This window comes from Oreochromis aureus, linkage group 14 (assembly GCF_013358895.1).
Source record: "Oreochromis aureus strain Israel breed Guangdong linkage group 14, ZZ_aureus, whole genome shotgun sequence".
In the NCBI taxonomy this organism is placed as follows: Eukaryota; Metazoa; Chordata; class Actinopteri; order Cichliformes; family Cichlidae; genus Oreochromis; species Oreochromis aureus.
The window spans coordinates 21093361-21113377 of record NC_052955.1 but is presented as its reverse complement, the minus strand read 5'-3'; the positions used below and the strand labels follow the sequence as shown (position 1 = coordinate 21113377).

At 40.3% G+C, this 20017-nt stretch overlaps 2 protein-coding genes across 5 annotated transcripts; one reads left to right on the top strand and one right to left on the bottom strand.

The window, feature by feature from the left end:
- The first annotated feature begins 4557 nt into the window (after nucleotides 1–4557).
- Nucleotides 4558–9946, top strand: zgc:153372 (uncharacterized protein LOC767695 homolog). Of its 3 annotated transcripts, XM_031734314.2 has the most exons (11): nucleotides 4558–4663; nucleotides 4951–5084; nucleotides 7367–7517; nucleotides 7593–7729; nucleotides 7833–7902; nucleotides 8012–8093; nucleotides 8186–8317; nucleotides 8388–8530; nucleotides 8692–8814; nucleotides 9074–9155; nucleotides 9644–9946. In XM_031734314.2, the coding sequence occupies exons 1-10, from the start codon at nucleotides 4628–4630 to the stop codon at nucleotides 9149–9151; spliced, it is 1086 nt and encodes a 361-aa protein (XP_031590174.1). In that variant the 5' UTR covers nucleotides 4558–4627; the 3' UTR covers nucleotides 9152–9155; nucleotides 9644–9946. The 3 variants fall into 3 exon arrangements, with proteins under 3 accessions (XP_031590174.1, XP_039478793.1, XP_039478794.1); XM_039622859.1 differs by having other exon boundaries at nucleotides 9074–9946; XM_039622860.1 differs by lacking the exon at nucleotides 4558–4663 and having other exon boundaries at nucleotides 4712–5084; nucleotides 9074–9946.
- aifm4 (apoptosis inducing factor mitochondria associated 4) lies at nucleotides 9440–18460 on the bottom strand. Of its 2 annotated transcripts, none has more exons than XM_031734132.2 (19): nucleotides 18382–18460; nucleotides 16919–16997; nucleotides 16255–16364; nucleotides 16063–16172; nucleotides 15030–15074; nucleotides 14863–14944; nucleotides 14570–14682; nucleotides 14376–14462; nucleotides 13553–13644; nucleotides 13304–13434; nucleotides 13032–13147; nucleotides 12868–12939; nucleotides 12601–12664; nucleotides 12321–12397; nucleotides 11739–11856; nucleotides 11545–11643; nucleotides 11371–11446; nucleotides 11166–11270; nucleotides 9440–10967 (listed from the first exon to the last, which is right to left on the bottom strand). In XM_031734132.2, exons 2-19 carry the CDS (start codon nucleotides 16975–16977, stop codon nucleotides 10937–10939), a joined length of 1587 nt encoding a protein of 528 aa, XP_031589992.1. In that variant the 5' UTR covers nucleotides 16978–16997; nucleotides 18382–18460; the 3' UTR covers nucleotides 9440–10936. The 2 variants fall into 2 exon arrangements, with proteins under 2 accessions (XP_031589992.1, XP_031590062.1); XM_031734202.2 differs by having other exon boundaries at nucleotides 16919–16978; nucleotides 18382–18456.
- Nucleotides 18461–20017: the final 1557 nt, after the last annotated feature.

Genomic DNA, 20017 nt, shown 5'->3' with positions numbered 1-20017 from the left:
TCCTCCTCCTGCCTCCCCTTCGCTCATCCACCTGCTGGCCTCCACCACTTGTTAATTTTACTGAATCTGTGGAAGCTCCGCCATAGCCAGCACCAAACAACTGAGTTATTTTTACACACCGACCAGCGTCTGGTCAGTCCACCACCAAAAAAAATAAAAATAATAATAATAATAATAATAATAATAATAATAATCGGGCCACCGAGCAAATGCCCTTATCCCCGATGGCCAGTCCAGCTATGGTCGTGCGTGCCATCAGTTGGCACGCGTGCCTAGGGTTGCCGACCCCTGATCTAGATGTATGGTTTTTAACTGGATGCACAGCAGACACCTACTTTCACAAATGTCTGCTTTTCCAAAATATACTAAAGGGCAAAGCAGATTTTATTCCAATATTTAAAGTGACAGTGTGTAGTTTTCTGCCATCAGGGGGCAACACGTTGCAAGCAAGCACTATTTTGTGTTAGAGAATGAGAAGCTTACAAATTCATTCCCATAAAGATTATATGTCAACTAGCTTTCCAACAATATCTTCACATTGAAGTAACTGCTCCAATAACTTTAGCAGTGGAATATATTGAAAGGGGTTTTTTTTGTTTTTTCCTCTAGAACATATTCCTCTGGCTCAACAACATTAAACTTTTCATAGTAAAACTTCTTGCGCTTAAATGTTGTTTCAAGTGACCCTCCTTTTGCAATACTTTTAAGTAGTGGATTTCCAGTGTACAATGCAGTGCACAACTCATTCACTAGCGATGCACTAACCTCAATATTATGCTCCTTGAGAACAGCCAAAGTTAAACTATTTGTTAAGGGTAAAGCAGAAGTAGTGAATAGAAAATGTAGTCCCTCGATTAAATTGTTGATTGCTAATGTTGGTACATGTGAAAAGACCTCCAACGTCAATAAAACCAAGGCAAGGTTTTTAACTACAGCTTCCTCCAAATTTTCACTAACTACACCAGCTTCACAATGCAAGTCAGAGGACCCTTCATCTGCAGACTCCTCAGAAAGACCATTTTTACTTGTAAATTCAGTTCTTTTCACTATTTCATTTTTGAAATCTCTTAGCATGCATGTATGAATGTTTTCTACTCTTGTGTCTGGAAAGTACCATATACATTAGTTTTGAAAGAACAATTTTGATAAACACAATCTACTGTCTCAAACCTCTTGAGATGTTTATTAATATGGAGGAAGCATTCTCTGCTTGTTGATATGTGGCTTTCAGAACAAGAAGGACAAGTCAAAATAACATGTTCTACAGTGTGAGAGGGCTTAGCAACATGTGCACGACTTAGATGAGTCCTAAGACCACCCCATGTTTTGAAAGTACAAAGACAATGACTGTAAATGCATGGATATGAGCGTCTCAGACCAAGAATTGAGTGTTTAAGTCTCAAGTGTTTTAGAATTTGGTACCTTTTAGATACACTTAAAGAGCAAAGCTTACAACACCACATTTATAACCTAAAAGACCAAATAAGAGAATTCAAAATGTAAAATTGCATATTAAGGAGAAAGTAAATGATATGAAAGCATTTTGTACCTTTACATGCACTTTTGGAGCACAGCTCAAATCTCCACAGCTCCAAATTCCACAAGCAGCAACCTGAGAGAAAAAGAAAACCACAAAAAATCGTGTACAGTGAGACACATGCAAGGGGTTGCACGGAGATGGTCTAAACTTAAGAACACTCCTGTTTCTTTTAAAATGTATTAATAATACAAGTTAAATTTCAAATGCTCCAACATTTCTGTTATTCATTTCATAAATCATGCCTTCTATCTCCAATCGATTGTCTTCTGTTCATGTGACTACTTTTACCATTATATACCGGAGCAGCCCAGTCTGAACGTGACCCCCTTGTCCCCAAAAATAAAATCAAGTATACTAGGTGGTTAGTGCTCCGTTTGTGTCGGTTTGTGCTGGTAAAATCATCGTTTGTATTGCTACGGTGTCAAGGATATTACACTTTTATTTAATAGGTCATTCAGAGTTCACGAGCCCCCCCAAGCAACACGAAAATGGCCCAAAATATGCCACAAAATGCTCGGGTGCGAGCGAGCGTTCCCTACGACGTCTACATCACCCGGACGCTCACTCGCGCCCGTAAGCACGGGGAGCTTGCTCGACGCCCGTGACGTCATCGCGAAAAAATAAAACATTAATAACTGCAAAACCGTAGCAGCACAAATGTTAATTTTACCGGCACAAACAAGCACTAACCAAGCAGAGCATTTTGTGGCATGTTTTTTTTGTCCTATTTTGGGCCGTTTTTGTGTTGCTTGGAGGGACTGGTGAACTCTGAATGACCTATGAAATAAAAGTGTAATCACTTTGACACCATAGTGATACAAACGATAATTTTAACAGCACAAACCGACACAAATGGAGCATTAACCACCCAGTATACTTGATTTTATTTTGGGGGGTAAGTGGGGGTCACCTTCAGAGATCGCCTGCGTGACACACTCACACAGGCGAAGCTAAGCAAGCAGTGGATAGGTAACGTTCTCCTAACTTGATACTGCAATAAAACAAATAAAATAAGTGCGCTATTCGGAGTGCGAATGAAATTTTAAACGCAGATGGGGCAATATTCACATGTGCAGTAATGTCGAATATGCAAATGAATGTTTCCAATGCTAGCTAAATGCTACAAAATGCTAAAACCTACAGAACACACACGGCCCATATATTTACCGGAAAATTATACGCCATATATTATCACAAAGTACTAGTTAAATTATATTCTATTAAAAATACGAAGAAATTACCTTAACTCCAGCGGATGAATCGTGATTAATCCCTCTTTCCAGACACGTGGCCAAAGCACACTGTGGCGTAGATGAAGAAGGTGAATGCGTATGCGCGAAGATTTTTTTTTCATTCTCTGCGCATGCTCAGAAAGGATGTGGAAAGGGCTCTTTGGATTTAATTAAATGTGTTCAATAAATTGAAAATATCACTATTATTTAACATTAAAACGGTTTAGAATTAATTAAATCAAATTTAAAAATATTAATTACACACATAAGATTAAAAATTTTAAGTATATTGAACATAAAACTATGAATTAAGTTTTAAAAAGCCCATGTTTTATTTTTTAGAGTGTATTCACCTGTCAGGCGTATCGGCAAGTGTCATTATACATCAAAAGCCCAAAAAGCAGGCAGAGAATAAGGTTTCTCTTCTCAAATTAAAGTTTCGTAACGCCGAAAATCAAACATGTTAATCACCCCAGAGCTTTAATGGCTGAAACTGTCCCCGCGCTCCTCTCCAGGCGTGCACGGCTTTACTCTGCGAAGTTCACGTGTGTTTACAAGGAGTGCTTCCTCCTTTACCACCCAGGACGCTCACCGCCCCCTGCTGGCCTGAGTGCGCACAACAACTTCATAAATAACCAAGTCATTCACTAGAGAGGGAATTAATAAATAAAGGATAAAGTACAGAAAGTCCAACGATTTTACAAAATATGAACACAAAAGTACAAGATTGTGGAACAAGTGTATGAAAAATTATAAAAGTTAACAGTATTATTTGCCCCAATTTAAAAAAGAAAATAAGTAATCGTGTTTTTTTAAACAACAACAACAACAACAACATAATTATTAAAAAAAAATTTTAAAAGCAAAAGCAGAACAGAAAAACATTACAGTTTGTATGAATAAGTTTAGGTTATTTTTCTGTTACAGAATTAGTGAATAAAGTAGTACATTTAGCTTTTCAAAGGTTTCAAACTATTCGTGTAATATTTACTCTCCCTCAACTTCCCACTTTATGCGTCTCTATTTGACAGCATCTTTTTAAAACTTTCTCCCGTGATATAATGAAAAAGGTTTCACTCTGCCCGCACACATCACACCTTTCTCACTTCTTGAGGGGAACAAATTGTCCTATGAGGACGGAATACGCGTTTGTTTGCCCGTTAGGGGTCACCAGAGGTCTAGTGTAGCCTGCTGTGTTAACCAAAGATAAATCTGCTGGCATTAAGTACCTTGAAAGGTGGGATGCAACTAAACAGATATTAGATAAATGATATGGGATGTTTGTGTAATATATGTATGGTCGGAAGGGGTCAATTTTTCACTGCAGGCAACTGCAAGTGACAAATAAAGGCTTCATTCATTCATTCATTCATTCATAAGGCCTTTCCTCGTGTGTTTAGCATTTGGGTTTTTCTTTCTTCATTTGGAGATTTTACATGCAAAACATAAAACAATGGCTGTGTAGCATTGTTAAAACTATAAGGCTGCTTACACAGTAAAGCATCAGCAGTGAAAATCAATAATTCACTGTATTTAAAAGATGCTCAGACGTTTTACTTTTGATTGTCTAAATTAGTGTAGTTTTAATTATTTTCTGCTACTCAAATTTAACTTTAAATCAGATCTCAGTTGTCATGCTAGAATACAGATGTTTGAAACGTAACACAGCTCCATTTATTAGGACGCATTAACAAACTTTGCCGCCACCCCCGCCAAAAAAGCCCGTCACGACACACAAACACTGATGCCTTTATTGTGAAAAGACCACACCGGAAGAACGGCCAGATGTGATCCCACTCTGATTTTTACACCGTTTGAACTTAGTTTTTGTAATTTTGACAGCTTCTCAGAAGAAATGGCGACCAGTGAGGACGTGCGAGAAAATGTGAAGGTACTCTAGTCCCGGGTGTCGCCCAGACACCGCTCAGCTGTTGTCCATAAACTGTTCATTCACAGTTTATGGACATTTTTTTTAAATTTTGTCCACAGTTATTCGAGCATTGCAAAATAGTTGCTCGGGCGTGATTAATTTATAACCAGTGGAATTTCTTTTGTTTTTAATAAGTTTCTTTGCAGGTTGTTTTATGTAATCTGCAAAAGAAAGGTTTGCGGTGTCTACTTTGCAGTACGTTGTCTTAATAAACATGTATGAGGACAGCTGTTAATGTGGCTGTGCAGAAATACTACGGCAAGCGACTGGAATCCTCGGGTGATCTGCAGACAGGTGCCGCCTCCTGCGGATCGTCCTGCAGACCAGCGCCCAGAAGCGTTACCGAAGCTCTGAGTGAGGTTCACCCTGAGGTGACCAAAAGGTGAAATGCCCGTCTCGCTTTGGAAACATAAGCAATTAAAGTCTTTTTTTTTTCTTACCAGATGAAATTTTGCACACGCGTCAGGTCTGGTGAAAATTTACGTATTTTAATGTCCTCAGAAATATCAAGGGAAAATTGGCTCAGTAGCGCCACCTAGAAAAATGAAAAACGCGAGCCCCCGAGATGGGTATGACCTACATGTATGAAAGTTGGCAGACATATCTAACGTTAGGAGACGCACAAAAAAGTCTATTATGGCCATGTCCTAAACCCAACAGGAAGTCCGCCATTTGGAAGTGAACGTGACATTTTGGCTCTAATTTTGCCATTTCCATGCCTCGAACTTTTGTGAACTCCTCCTTGGGATTTGATTGCATAAGCTTCAGTTGTCAGTGTCAACTACACACCTGGGCCATGTTAAATTGCGGAGCTTTTGAGTTTTCGGGATACGGTGAGGCCGTGGCGCCACGGCGAATTTCGATGACTCGCCATGAAAATATTATTGCCTCTCATTTTGTCATACATGTTCCGACCTGGACCAAAGAGCACACATACGATAAGGCTCCACCCCTGAACATATTTCAACTGCCATATTTGACACCAGGGACAGCGCCACCTAGTGGGAACAGGAAATGTCATGTTTTACACTTTGGGGTCCAGTATTGTGATGGGTGACATCTGCAGCCTGAAATTTCTCCAGGAAAGCCTTAAGGAGTTGGTCTTGGGTTACAGTGAAAACTGTGAGTTTTCGTGAGAGGGTGTGACCCCAGCAGCATGGCGAACTTTGATGTCTCGCCATGAAGAAACAAATTAGTATAACTCAATGAAATCCAGTCTGATCAGAACCAGACTTTACAGGGATGATGTCAGACCCGCCCTGAACAGATTGATATGCCCATTGTCAGGAATACGCAGAGCGCCACCTAGTGGGAACAGGAAATGTCATGTCTTATATTTTCTTGCACTGATTTTCACAGGTTCATTGTGGTCACTTCAAAAGCGGTGAATATCACCATCAGTCCCTCATGATGCTTCAGTGAGAAAATTGTGACTTTAAACTGAACGGCGCACCCTGGTGGCAACGCAGTTCACCATGAACAATGAAGTGGCTTTTGAGGGGCTTGGAAAGTTTAAAAAGTCTTGAAATTTGGCGCACACCCCCAATGTCATGAAGGCTTTGTTGTTATGTGATCATTTTCCTTGAATAGCGCAAAATGGCTCCACAGCGCCCCCTACAAAATTTCAAAACAACAGCCCCTGCTCTGTGTTTGATGTATGAGTCTGAAACCTGGGAAGCTTATAGGAGATATCAAGATGTACAAAAAAGTCTCTTGGAGCAATATCCCAAATCCAACAGGAAGTCAGCCATTTTAAAATTAATGTGTAAATTTGGCGACATTTTCCCCTCTTTTCAGGCCTCATACTTTGACGAACTCCTCCAAGGGATTTCATCATATTGACTCAGACCTTTGTGATGTTAAATTGCGAAGCTTTTTACGTTCAGGGAAACGGGGTGGTCATGGCGGCACGTGGAGTTTCAATCCCTCGCCAAAAAGCAGTAATCTGCTGTCACTCAAAAACACAATGTCCAATCTCTCCCAAAGGTCGCAGGCGTGATGAGACTTGAGCTCGGAAGTGTTTGTTATGTATGTATGTTTGTCAGTAATGGTTAGAACGCCACCTAGTGGGACGAGTATAATCATGATTGAATGAGATGAAATGTTAGCTGGTGGTTAAATGCATAAATTCCATCAATGTGACATCAGATCTGACGTGCTGGATGTAGGTGTTGGGCGTGGCTCGACGCGCCGGGGGTGCGAGGGCCCTTATAACGCTGCTTGCAGCTTTAATTATTTTTGTAACTAATGATTTGACTGGTGTAATAGTTCATACTTAATTTAGCCTAGTACACGAGACACGTATTGTGGAATTTAAGCTCTGTATCACAAAAAGAAAAGAATATAGACTCAATGTGGCCGTGGATGGTGCCTGTAAACACAAATATGAATTTTTCCAAACTTCATTTTGGGAAAGTAAGCCCAAACACCATCACAACCACAAACTTTGATATCTTACTACCAGACACCACATCTTTCCATCGATTTTCTTCCGCTTATCCTGATCTTTTCGTTTTTGCTCAGGCTGGAAGCATTTGGTCAGCTGACATGGAATAGACCCAGACAATCAGATTTTTGAGATTCCCACTTATGGGATCATTCTGTACAGCCTGATTAGAGACAACAGGCTTTCCTGTAATGACTGGTGTTATTGGCTCTCTTCAGGTTCTTTGGCTGTGGTCTTCCATTTCCAGCAAAGCTCAAGGGCTGCAGAGTCCTGGACCTCGGCAGTGGCTCCGGCAGAGACTGCTATGCTTTTAGTAAACTGGTTGGGCCGAATGGACACGTGACTGGGATCGACATGACACAGGAGCTGGTAATTACAGGTTTCTGCACAGATGGCACTTTCATGTCTGCCCCTTCCTGATGTAGTTAATTCATGTTCTTTTAGATCACCGCAGCTCGTCAGTATGTTCAGTATCATCAAGAAAAGTTTGGCTATAAGGAGCCCAACGTCACATTTGTCCAGGGCTACATGGAGAACCTCAACGAAGCTGGCATTCAGAGTGACTCCATGGATGTTGTGATGTAGGTTTAAATGATGTAGTTGTGTTGGCTGTCAGCCGAAAAAAAAGAAGCTTTAATTTGGTTGATAAAAGTTTTTTTTTACCCTTCTTTGTAATCTCTTCAGATCCAACTGTGTGATCTGTCTGTGTGCTGATAAAAGAGCAGTGCTGCAGCAAGCCTACAACGTCTTAAAGGTTAGCCTGACGATTAATTGCAAATTAACACAAAGAAGTGTTAACATGCTGTCACACACACACACAAAGAAATATAGGAATATAAGGTGCACCCACTTATTTCATACAGGAGGGAGGTGAGCTTTACTTCAGTGACATGTTTGCCAGTAAGATCATCCCTGATCACATGAAGCAAGATGCAGTCCTGTGGGGTAAAACAAACACTGCTTCTAAATCCAGTTAATTCAAAGCCAACCATCTCTGCCGTCACTTCACTCTTCAATCCCCGTCTCCTCTGACTTAGGTGAGGGGATGGGCGGCTCTCTGTTTTGGCCCGATCTAATCTCATTGGCCCACAGCGTGGGTTTCAGCTCTCCACACCTCGTCTCAGCGAGCCACATTGTGGTCTACAACAGTGAGCTCAAAGCAAAAGCAGGTAAAAAGAGGCACGTTTTCAGACAGCATTCACTCTGATTTCACAACTGAGCGAGCTCTTCATTTTGTAGGGGACATCAGTTATGCTTCAGGCACTTACAGGCTCTTCAAGCTGCCCAAAAGTCCAGCAATGTCAAACGCTACTGTGACCTATAAAGGGACGTTGGCAGAATTCCCAGATCAGCTGGACTTTGATTCCTCCCACTGCTTCAAGGTATAAAAGGCACCCTTTTTCTTATCAGCATGTATGCAGAGACATTTATTAACCTGCTTTTATTCTAAAAACACAGGTGATAATAAGTCTGGAAGTGTTGTAGTTTTTAGTTTCAGAGAAAAAACATGGATATCCAATGAAACTCTTTTCCTCTTACACAGAAAGACGTAGCAGTGCAGGTAAACGGAGAGATGGCAGCAATCCTCCAGAGTTCCCGTTTCTCCTCAGACTTTAAAATCCAGATGTTGGATAAACAGGAATCCAAGTCGGAGACAACGCCAGAGGTATCCAACACCCCGAGTTCACTGTGGCTAAAATGCTTTTAAATGTTAACTTTTTACCCCTTTAGAGCGAACTAAGAAAAACCCTTGAAGCTCTTTTCTGAACTGAGCGGTCGTCAAATCACGTTGTTAGTGATTTTGACTGAGACATCAAAACTCATCATTAAGGGTACAGGTCGTTAATTGATGTTTTGATATGGGAAAGAGTTAACGCTTCAGCGTGCTTAAGTTATGATATCAACATACAGTTTTATCTTCTCAGTATTGCCACCTCAACCCATTTCTGCTGGCTGACAAACTGGGATCCTCCGTGAAGCAGTGCTCTAAAACAAGCAAATGAAGAGGCAAGTGACTGATCTGAAGGCTTAACAGAAAATGTTATTTTTGAAGTTGCCTTTATAAAGACATAACTTTACTAACTAATGGGGACTCTTGTAGATAATCTAACAGATCGTGGCCAGTGACATGTCCCCATATTTCATATTTAGACATTAAAATGTATTTTTGTAGAAAACACAAGTTTGTTTCTCTGTAACACTATCAACTCAGAGTTTGAGCTTCTTCAAGCTCATGTCATAATTGCCATGTGAACAACAAAATTTACAGAAGTGGAAATAAAAAGACTTAATGACATAATAACCTGTGTTTAATATTTGATATGGAATTTTACAACAGTATAATAAAACAACTGCATTATAGGGGATTTAAACAGCAACATTCAGGTACTGAGGTGGATGCATGACAAGCAGCTGCCGACAGGCTGACAGTGTTAAATACGAAATGACATAAACATTCAGGGGTGCTGAAACTGAAAAGTTTTCTTTCTCCCCAGTTAACTGTCATGGCACTGAAGACGACACCTGATACAGAGCCGTGCAGCATATCATAAGGAATACATGAGCTACAACTCTGTTGTATAATGTATTAAGGCACTACAGTACACATAAAAAAAAGAAGTGAAAAACAAACTTTTTATCTTATTTATCTTTCATGGGCAGTATTTTAAAGTGTTTTGTAAATGTTGTAAATGTATTCTCATGTGAAGTGTAGTGACGTGTGTGTTTAAGAAGTTTTGAGTGTATAGTATGAAATGAAAAAGACCTTTAAGTAACTGATAAAGTTGATAAAGCCTTAACATTTTCAGCTCATCTAAATGCACTCAGTGGCCACTTTGTTAGGTATACCTGCTCAGCTGTACAAATATTGAATCATCCAATCACATGACAGCAGCTGGTTATCTCTTGAAGTTCAAACTGAGTGTCTGAATGTGAAAGAAAGCTGCTTTAAGTGACTTTGAATGTGATGAGACTGTTGGTGCCAAACTGGCTGGTCTGAGTATTTCAGAAGCTGCTGATCTGCTGGGATTTTCCCACATAGAAATCTCGAGGGTTTACAGATAATGGTCTAAAAAAGAGAACATATCCAGTGAGTTCTCAGCGTAAAAATGCCTAGTTCATGTTGGAAGAGAATGACCAGACAGCTTCAATCTGAAGCTGAAGGTAACAGTAACAAATAACCATTGGTTACAATCAAGATATCTAGAAAAGCATCTCTGGGAGCACAGTATCTCAAACCCTGATGCAGATGGGGTACAGCAGCAGAGGACCACACTGGGTGGCACTCCTGTCAGCTGAAAGAAGGGAACTGAAGCTTCAGTTTACACGGCTCATTAAAAATGGACAAGAGAATGTAAAATGTTGCCTGGTCTGATGATTAATTTAGCATAAACAACATGAAAGTGCATATCCCTCATGTCTTGTTCCAGGGATTCAGGCTGCTGGTGGAGTAGATGTGTGGGGGATTTTTCCTGTCACAATTTAATGTTGCATTGCTAACCTTAACTACAGACTGTACTTTCCTAAGACATCACACCTTTAGTAAAGCAACCGGAAAAAAAATAAAAATAAACTAATTAAAGAGGTCAGTGTGCACAAAGAGAGAAATTCAATAAAGCTGTGACTGCTACTATAGTAACAGGGCTCTTTAATAAGAGCAGATAAGAGAGGCCGGCTGGTTTCCAGGCAGCCTGAGGCAGAAAGTGGATTAATTTCATTTGATGTCATGTCAGACAGAAGGAGAGAAAACCAAAGCAAGAGACGACATCGCTGAGAGGCGTAAATCCTCGTTACATCTGCAGCCAGCTCAGGTCTTCAGCTCTGAACAGAAGAGAAGAGGAGAAAACAAAAATTAAACACTGAGCAGCTTTCAGGTTGTGAGTTAGTGATTTGGTTTATTATTTTTTAAAACATGAACTAAGTTTAGTTTTGGTGGTATACAGTAGTGGTTAAAACTGTATACTAAGTTAGACTAAAACAAGTTACAGTCTAACTTGTATAATGTAGGACAGCACTCACTGAGCTTGTGCTTTTGTTAAGATTTGGCCTTTAGCCATCAGCTCTGCGATGCGAGCCACGGCAGGATCGAACATCAGGCTGGCCGCTGCCACCACCACATCATCCCTGTCACAAAAAAAAAAAAAAAAAAAAGGGGTCACGTGAGAAATTTTACACACAGAGGACGAGTTTATGGTCAGCTGTTCAGGGCTAACTCTGCACTCACTTTATGTAGAAAGCCAGAAATTTCCTTTCTTCCACTTTGCCTTTGAATATAATTTCTGTGTATCCTTCCCCATAGCCTAGAAAGAGGAAATGAGAGGAGGAACAAAGATTTAACACAGCCTCGTCTAAAAGTAAATTACATTTTAAAGGTGACATTTAGAAGTGAACACTCCACCGGCGTATCGGATACTCTTCCCAAGCAAAACAGTCCAGAAGAAAGGAACAGACTCGATTTTTGTGGATTTCTTCAGCATGTTCAGAGCAGCTACTCTTCCTGGTACAAAAGACAATGATAAGGTTTAACTCGGCATTAAATCACCCATTATAAGTTTTCGATTGAATGAAAAACACAGTCCTTCAGCCTCTCACCGTGAGCGTGTGACATTTGCCAGTGACCAATGCTCACCCTCTGGTCGCCTCGAATGGTCAGAGGGAAAGAGGTAACATCTCCAGCGGCAAAAATATCTGGTACGTTGGTCCTCATGAACTGTTAGAATAGATGAATAAAGGTTACAGCAAGAACCTCAACATAAGACGTGTAAAATACATACGTGCAGCTATTCCCTCCAGTCATCAGGGCACACAGTTACGGCTATAATTCTTTTTAGTTTTTGCCTCTGTATGTTTTCAGGCAACGTCTAATCTGGCCTTCCATGTGATCATGAACTTACATTCATTCTTTGTAAGAATGAACCAGACTGTTGATTTGACAGGTTTATTTTGGTTAGCGGTCATCAGATGTGCAGATAATGTAAGAAAGAGACCTTTTTGAAGCAAAAATGTTAATAATTTTAACGTAGGAAAAGCAAAGGTGTACTCATATTGATGATGCTGGCTCACCATCAAGGCTTACAGTAGCAGTTAAAGAAACGCAGACACCTCTGGGTGCCATGCTTTATGCTTTAGTTATATCAGCATAAGTTCGACTGTGCCCTCTAAAGGCTGCGTTACCTTGTCAACAACAACAGCTTTCCTTGAATCCACTTCCACCCCGCTTCCTGCCAATAAGTCTGAATTGGGGATTACACCTGAAAAAGATATATTTGACTTTGATATTGGTGGAACTGCACAGGAAATTTCTGTCTGACTTTGTTTAAAACAATCATCACTCATAAAGCAATGTTAGCAAACACCAGCCTACACATCCAAATGTCTCCACACTCAAACACTCCCAAACTTGATTTGCATTTCAGGCAGACCTGAAGGAACACTGAAGTAGAAAAATAACTACCAATGCCAGCGATCACAACATCAGCCTCCAGGACTACACCACTCTTCAACACCACCTGCTTCACCTGAGAAAACCCCCCCCAAAACATCAGTTATGGCTCCGTTTAAGCAGAATATATTAGACTTCAGAGATAATGGGTTATTTTACAAGCGATATCATGAGGGTTGATGTTTGATCATTGTTAATAATGCTGCGGGTGACATGTATTCCTGTTCTACAATCATTAACCAAACTGTCCGTCATGAAAATAATCGCAGGCAGAGATACCTTCCCGTTCTCTCCTCTGATCTCAGTGACGCGATCGTTCATGTGGAACTTCACATTTTTTTCTTCCAACATCTGAAAGTGAAAAACTGTGTTTTACTTATGTGAATTTAAAAAACAAATCCAAGAGAGTAGCACTGAAAACTGTCGTCATCATAGTCGCGCACTTGCATACTCAGCTGGCCGATCTCCGACCCCAGAGTGCACTCGAACGGGTATTGAGTACTGCCAACCATAGCCACACTGGCAGCTTTGTCTGAAAAGTAGGACGCCACCTCCATACCTAATATGCAAATGAAAAACACATCAGTGACGTGCACACTTGTGTGCCGTAGCTGTCAGATATCTATGAGCAAAGAGCGTCACGTCAACCCCGATGGGCAAAAAGATGAAAGGTGTCTCTTTCTTTAACATAAAAAAAGAAACCTTATTTAATAACCTATGAAAGACGCTCCGGTAACAACTACTTTCTGGCCGAGGCTGGAGCTGTAAATGTCTTTGGCGTCTTCGTAACTCTGCAGTAATTTTACTCCTTCCAGGTCTGAGCCAGGACAGGTGAGCGGCCGTGCCCTGTGAACAAAAAATAGTAATTTGAAAAACAGGGACCACCGCGGTGCTATCAGACAAACATTACAACTTGTGACACATACAATGTATGTTTCCTTTTGCTCATTAAAGACGGTCTCACCTGCAGCCTGTTGCGATGAGGAGCTGGTCGTACTGCTGCAGAGTGCCGTCACTCATTTTCACTTCCTTCTTGGCCGGGTTTACCGACACCACCTGCAAAGCAACGCACAAACCTTACACATACACAAAAACATACCCCTGTAGTCAAGTCACTTCACTGCCTCCCAGTTCAAAACAGTTACATTTAAAATCCTTCTATTAGTTGATAACACTCTCAATGATTTGGCCTCCGAGGACCAGGGGCGCCTCCAGAATTTTTTCATAGGTGTGGCCATATGGGGGTGATTAACAATATACGGGTGGCACACCAAAAACATAATTTCTAGTTTTATTATGCCGTTGTCAAATATAGGTTACCTGATAAATACTTGAAAAAAGGAGAAAGAAAAGTATTATATGCCTAATTAATTTCCTGCTCTTAAAGTTGATATCACTGTAAACAGGTACATTTGAAAACCAAATAACATTTTGAAATCCATAATAATCTGTTTTAATGGATTGACTGACTGGAAGTCCCAACCATTGCTTTAATGATTCTCAGCGGAGCTGAGCAGAAGATGCTTACAATTCACTCTGCCTGAAGTGTGTGTGGGCGTGCATGTGTATGTTCACTTGTATTTTAGTTTTATTTTGCTGTTTTCATAGGCATTTATGTTTTTATCTGAGTCTGAGCATAATTAAATGTACTAAATAAATAAAACTGCTATTAATTCTACACTGATTACCAAACAGCAGACCCTCTTAAGGCCCGCAGATCTTACTATTCCCCAAGAGAAGATTGATTTCCAAAACTTGGCGAGAGTGCATCAAAAATACATTCTAACCTCTTTCTTCGTCCACATCTCTATCCCGTATCGTTGATAAAAGTCATCTGGCCGGAGAAGGATGCTGCTGCTCTCCACATTCAGAGCCTGAAAGAAGGAATGCCACTCACTAAAACCACTCAGAGAGAAAAACACAAATCAAAAGGCAGAAATGCAAACACATGGAGCATCTACCCCCTTATCCTGGTGCTTACCTTGCTCAGTTTGGGTTTATCAAACGGAGGCACGGAGTCTTTAGTTATGATGACGATGCGACCCTGGTAGCAATTTTGCCGAAGCGTCTCAGCGCAGACCAGAGAGGCGGGGCCTGAAATTACAATGTCTATGTTCAGGACTGTGATTTTTTTTTTTTATACCTCCTAGTCTCTGTCTTCACTTTTGCCTGAATACTTTAAACTGTACAAAAAGCTGCCATGCCTTAAACCTGCCTGTCGGTTAAAATGGACTGATGAATATTTCCATCTCATATTCATTACAAAGTTCTCACCTCCTCCTATGAGCAGAATCGTATGTTTGACGTCCGGCACCACACTGCACATCTCTTTCACCCGTTTGGTCACGGTCAGAGACTGAGACAAACACACAGTGCATTGTAACACAACATAAAAGTGCACTTTGGTTCATTTTAATCGTCTTTCACCTGATCTGCCTTACGTTTTTGTTGATTGAAACGTACACCTTGCCGTCTTCAACTTTGACCTGTTAAATGAAACCACATTAATGATCGTTGCCTGACTGTAGGTGAACAGAATAAAAAACGAAAACATTGTTTAAGAGGCAGAATGTTTGCTGAAACATAATGAGATAGGATAACAGAACCAAACATGTATAGGTTTAGGAAGAAAAGCCCTTTTGATACATTATTTTTGCCTTTTTTTGATCAAACGTTCCCTGTTTCAGAAGCTCAGATGCAAAAAAACACAGCCTATCTCCTAAATGTTTTTCAGAAGCTCGAATATAAATATAAATATTGTTAAAATGATCTGAGCCCTTAATTACTTTAAACTCCTTTAATTTAGCTTTATTCTTTATACAATTACATTAAACTGGAACCAGAACTTCAACGGTATATTAGTCAAATCGTCTCATGAGTGATCACAATACACACGTTACTGCCTGTAAAAGTAACATGAATGACCTTGAACTTGAGCACAATCTGAGTGAAGACACATTAGGTGATCACAGTGATCCAATTTTTGACCAAAACTGTAGGTGTAGTGATTGTGGTGAAGCGAGGCAGGACAGATGAATGAGGGACACCTCACCATGGCATAAGCTGATCGACTTTTCGGGCAGAGGAGCTACAAAATGAATCCATCAATTTGTGAGAAAATGTAATGAACAATGGAGAAAATGACCCAAATGCAGGAAGTCACAGAATCAGAGGTCAAGTCCAAAAATCCAGCTTTTGAATTGAGGTAGGTGTAAACCAAAAGTGAGGGATGAAACAAACAATACCACTCAAAAACTTCTCTGAAGCCTTTTGACAACATGGCAGTGTTAGGCAGGAGGTGTTTGTATATATACTGCAGAGACGACTTGAATACAGGTGTGGCAGAAAGAGGGCTAAAAAAGGCCAATGGAAAATATTTCACAATACAGGAAGTGACTGAGCAGAAAACCAGAATCATGACAAAGAAAACAATCCTAGATGAACTTGTGATAATTCAGATAACTGCCATTTCACCTTGTAGCAGGGCAGACTGTCCAGACCTGGATAATCCTCAATATCTCCATTCCTGACATTGAAGCACGCACCATGAAAAGGACATCTCACTCTGTCACCAACCAGTGTCCCTGAATTAACACAGAGCATGCAACTTAGAAAGTGAAAGAAGGCGAGAAAGATAAATAGCCGAGACGTACCTTAAGGCCTTACCCTTGATCAGAGGTGCGCCGTAATGAGAGCACCTGCCTCCAACAGCGCTGTACTGACCCTCGCTGTGGACTAGCAGCACCTTCTGATCCCCCACAGTTACTTCTTTCATTCTGCATGAACACAAAAAGAGCAAAAGAAGAAATCATTATAAAAACCTGTTTTGTTTTTTACCATTTTCCTCTTTTGTTTTGTTGTTGTTCTTAACTTCCCTCTGTTTTTGTGCTCTTTCCCAACAACTTGTAAATATCACATATATCTGATTCATTTGCCAAGTAGTGGATCGCACGATTACTGAAGGTCGGTCTGCACATCTTGTAAGATTAGCAGGAAAGACCTGGCTTCAGGGCTTTCTGCCAGAGAGCTTTCTTTTCCTTTAAACTATTTCACTTACTTTAGCCACTTGGTTTGGTTTAGGAAAAGATTACGTCTTGGGTTCAAATACATCCTTTCAATCACATTCAACATTTCTTAAAGAAACATTGGAATAAGATACCAAGTTTTCATGGGTGGCTGATTATGTGTTTGCTCCCGGTGTTTGTTTTGCTTAGATTGTTTGCTGTGTTGTACATGTGTCTTCTCCCTCTGCACTGATTTGAACTTTTGACCTGGTTTCCTGTTTGCAAAGGTGTCACAAACAGATGATGTGAATTGCATTGTCACTTACTGTCCATCTTTGAGATCAGCCTCCTGACACACCAGTTCCGTCACCTCCTCCTGGTTCATCCTGCAACACGTTAACCACCCTAAGTAAACATGTTTGCTGTTAGAGTGAATGGGTGGGCCCGCAGACTGCCAAGATTTATGATAATGTGTGTTTAGACCAAAGTCAGCTACAATCCAGCTTAGTACAGAACAGACAACATGCAGGTACTGAAATTCTTAGTTTTATCAGAGACACACGCAGCATATTTCGCTTTTTGTTCTTTATGTATTGCAAATACTCCTACATTTTAGCTGAAATGCTTCTTGGCAATTTAAATATTAAAAATTATTAAAGTTTTTAATTAACAGAAGGTAAGCGAAAGCAAATGCAGCCATATATGTCAGGTACAGAAAATATATACTTATACTTAAAATATGTTGTTCTGCAGAATCAGTGAAGATCATATACAGACTTTGTGCTGTACAGCAGCCTATTAGTATAACAAGGGTTAAAAGTAAACGGGCATTGTATTTATATATAAGGCCAAAACTTTAGGCTAACACTAAAACCAATAGATCAGAGACGTCAAACTCATTTTACATCATGGGCCACATACGTTCATCTTAACCTTTTCTTTAACTTCCATTATCCTTTATGCTACGGACAAAATTTGAACCGTTTCAGAAAAAAAGACCAGCACATGGTAAAATGAGCTCTGCATAGATTTTACTATGTCCGCTTCACATTATAGTAACTGAAATATTTCCTGCAAGTTGTTTTGTTTTTTATACTTACAGTCAAAATGACTGAAGTAGTCCATCAGCCTGTATAAATCTCAATTCTGTCACTGTAACAAAGTTTAACTACACATTTAATTCCTGAGATAATTTGAGGAAAAGAAGTGCATACAAACATAAATGATGTCAAGACATAATGAGACGGGAAAAAATGTTTTTTCAGAAGCTGCAATCAGTTGTTGGCTGTTGATACATCTTTATTTATCCAGGCAAACAGTCTCAAGAAAGACCTGGACAAGGTGGCAGCAAAACATAAAAGTTCTATAGAGATACTTTAAGTAATAAAATGGACTGGACTGATAACAACGTCAAACACGGAGTGGGGACAATAACGCAGAGTCATAATGATGCTTGCAAAAACTGGCCACCTCTTCAATTCATATATAAACCCGTCATAAATCACAGTCACTGTTTATCCTCATAAACAACGTACTTTAAAAACAAACAAACAAACAAACAAACAAATAACAAACATGCAAATAGTAGAATTCACTTTTTGGTATGACATCGGAGTCTTTGCTGTCCGTTTCTGGCTCCCGTGCCCTATGTTTGACACCACCGCTAAAGACTGTGATTTACATCTAGCTTAAAGCGAAATCGAAATCTGCGCATTACTTCCACGAGTGCATTAAATACAGCTGACCGGTTTAGAGAGAGAAACAGCGAGCCCCGCGAGGCTGCACTCACCTGTTTCCTTGCACCTGAGCAGCACGGAGGAGAAAAGCAGACTGTCAGATGAACACCCCCTGCGTGACAGCCACCCGGTCCCGCGAGCTCCTCCCTCAGCCAACCGTAACCGAGGAGGAACAATACAGGAGTGACAATGGGCTGCACAGCGCGTATAGCGTATACAGTCCGTGTACGGGAGGAACAGAGCGTACAGTTACGCCATGAAAAAAAAAAGGATTAGCGCTGACTAAGGAAGGATCAGTACGAACACATGTGTACCGGAGGGTAGATACCTGCAGAGGAGCCGCTTTTAAAGGTTTTAATAGGCAGAACAGCAAGGAGCAGGGGCGTTAGTCAATGGGGTGGCACACCAGGGCGGGGGGCATTTAATCAGAAATGATCAGCTGCCTGCAGCATACAGTGCATGGTTTTCAGGCTCATGTGCAGCCATGTGCCCTGTCATTAGCTGCATGGAAAGAGGCAAAGCATAAAGGTTTAAAAATTAGTTTCTATTCCTTAAATGTAAAAGTCATAACCCATCTTAAAGTCTCAGTTCAATCCCAGCTGTCATGTGGTGAGAGTTGATGATGATGATGAAGCTTTATTTGTCACTTGCAGTTGCCTGCAGTGAAATAGGACCCCTCATACATACTTTACACAAACGTCACATCAGGAAGACAAGTCAGAACAGGTAGCATAAAGCAAAACAATGAAATGTACAACACAATAGGGAGTGGAGGAGAGAAAAGATAACTCTGCACAGATTGAGCTCCTGGTGGGAGATCAGTAGGAGAACAGAAAACAAAAACTTCTCAGCACAAAAAGCACATGAATCTACACACCATAAACCATGAAAACACATCACAAGTTCAGGTACACCTTGTCAATCTGTAGCAGGGTTACATGGAGACAGTCCACCATTGATACATCTACACTCAGTTTGGACTGTGGGAGGAACCCGCACAGACAGACACAGCGAGAACATCCAGTGGGTTTGAATCCAGGACCTTCTTCCTGTGAAGCAACAGCACTGACCACCTCACCAATTTTCCAACCCTTTGATATATTATTAGACCATAGACAGAAAGACACTTGTTTTATTTATCCCCAAGGGGAAATTCAAATATCCGGCCAAAAATAAACACCATGTAAAGGACTGCATCCTTTGCTCCTGGTGGGCATGCGTGAGTCACCTCTGGCCTCGTGAAATGTAGGATCAGATGCTCTTTCTTGTTATCGGACTCACAAACTTGGGTGTCCAGGCTGCCTGCTCGGGTGACGAGTAAAAACTAGACTTTTAAAAAGAATTGAAACTGAAATGATTTATTAGTTGGGAAACTGAAATAAAATTAAATATAGTTCATGTTAGTTTGGTAAAAAGTTTTATCAGAACTTTTTTGAGATTCTGGATGTCCACACCACTGGGAGTTTACTGCTTTTTTATTACAACACCTGTACACATTTTCCTAAATATTGTCTCTGACTTGTTCCCTGAATATAAAAATAATTAAAAAGATTAAGACCAATAAAACATAAACTAATACTAAACAGTTTCAAACAATAAGAACAAAAGTGAAGTAAGGAAATCACATCTGGAAACCAACTGAAACTGAATTTAAAAGAAAAAATAAACAAAATAAAATGAAAAAGTGTT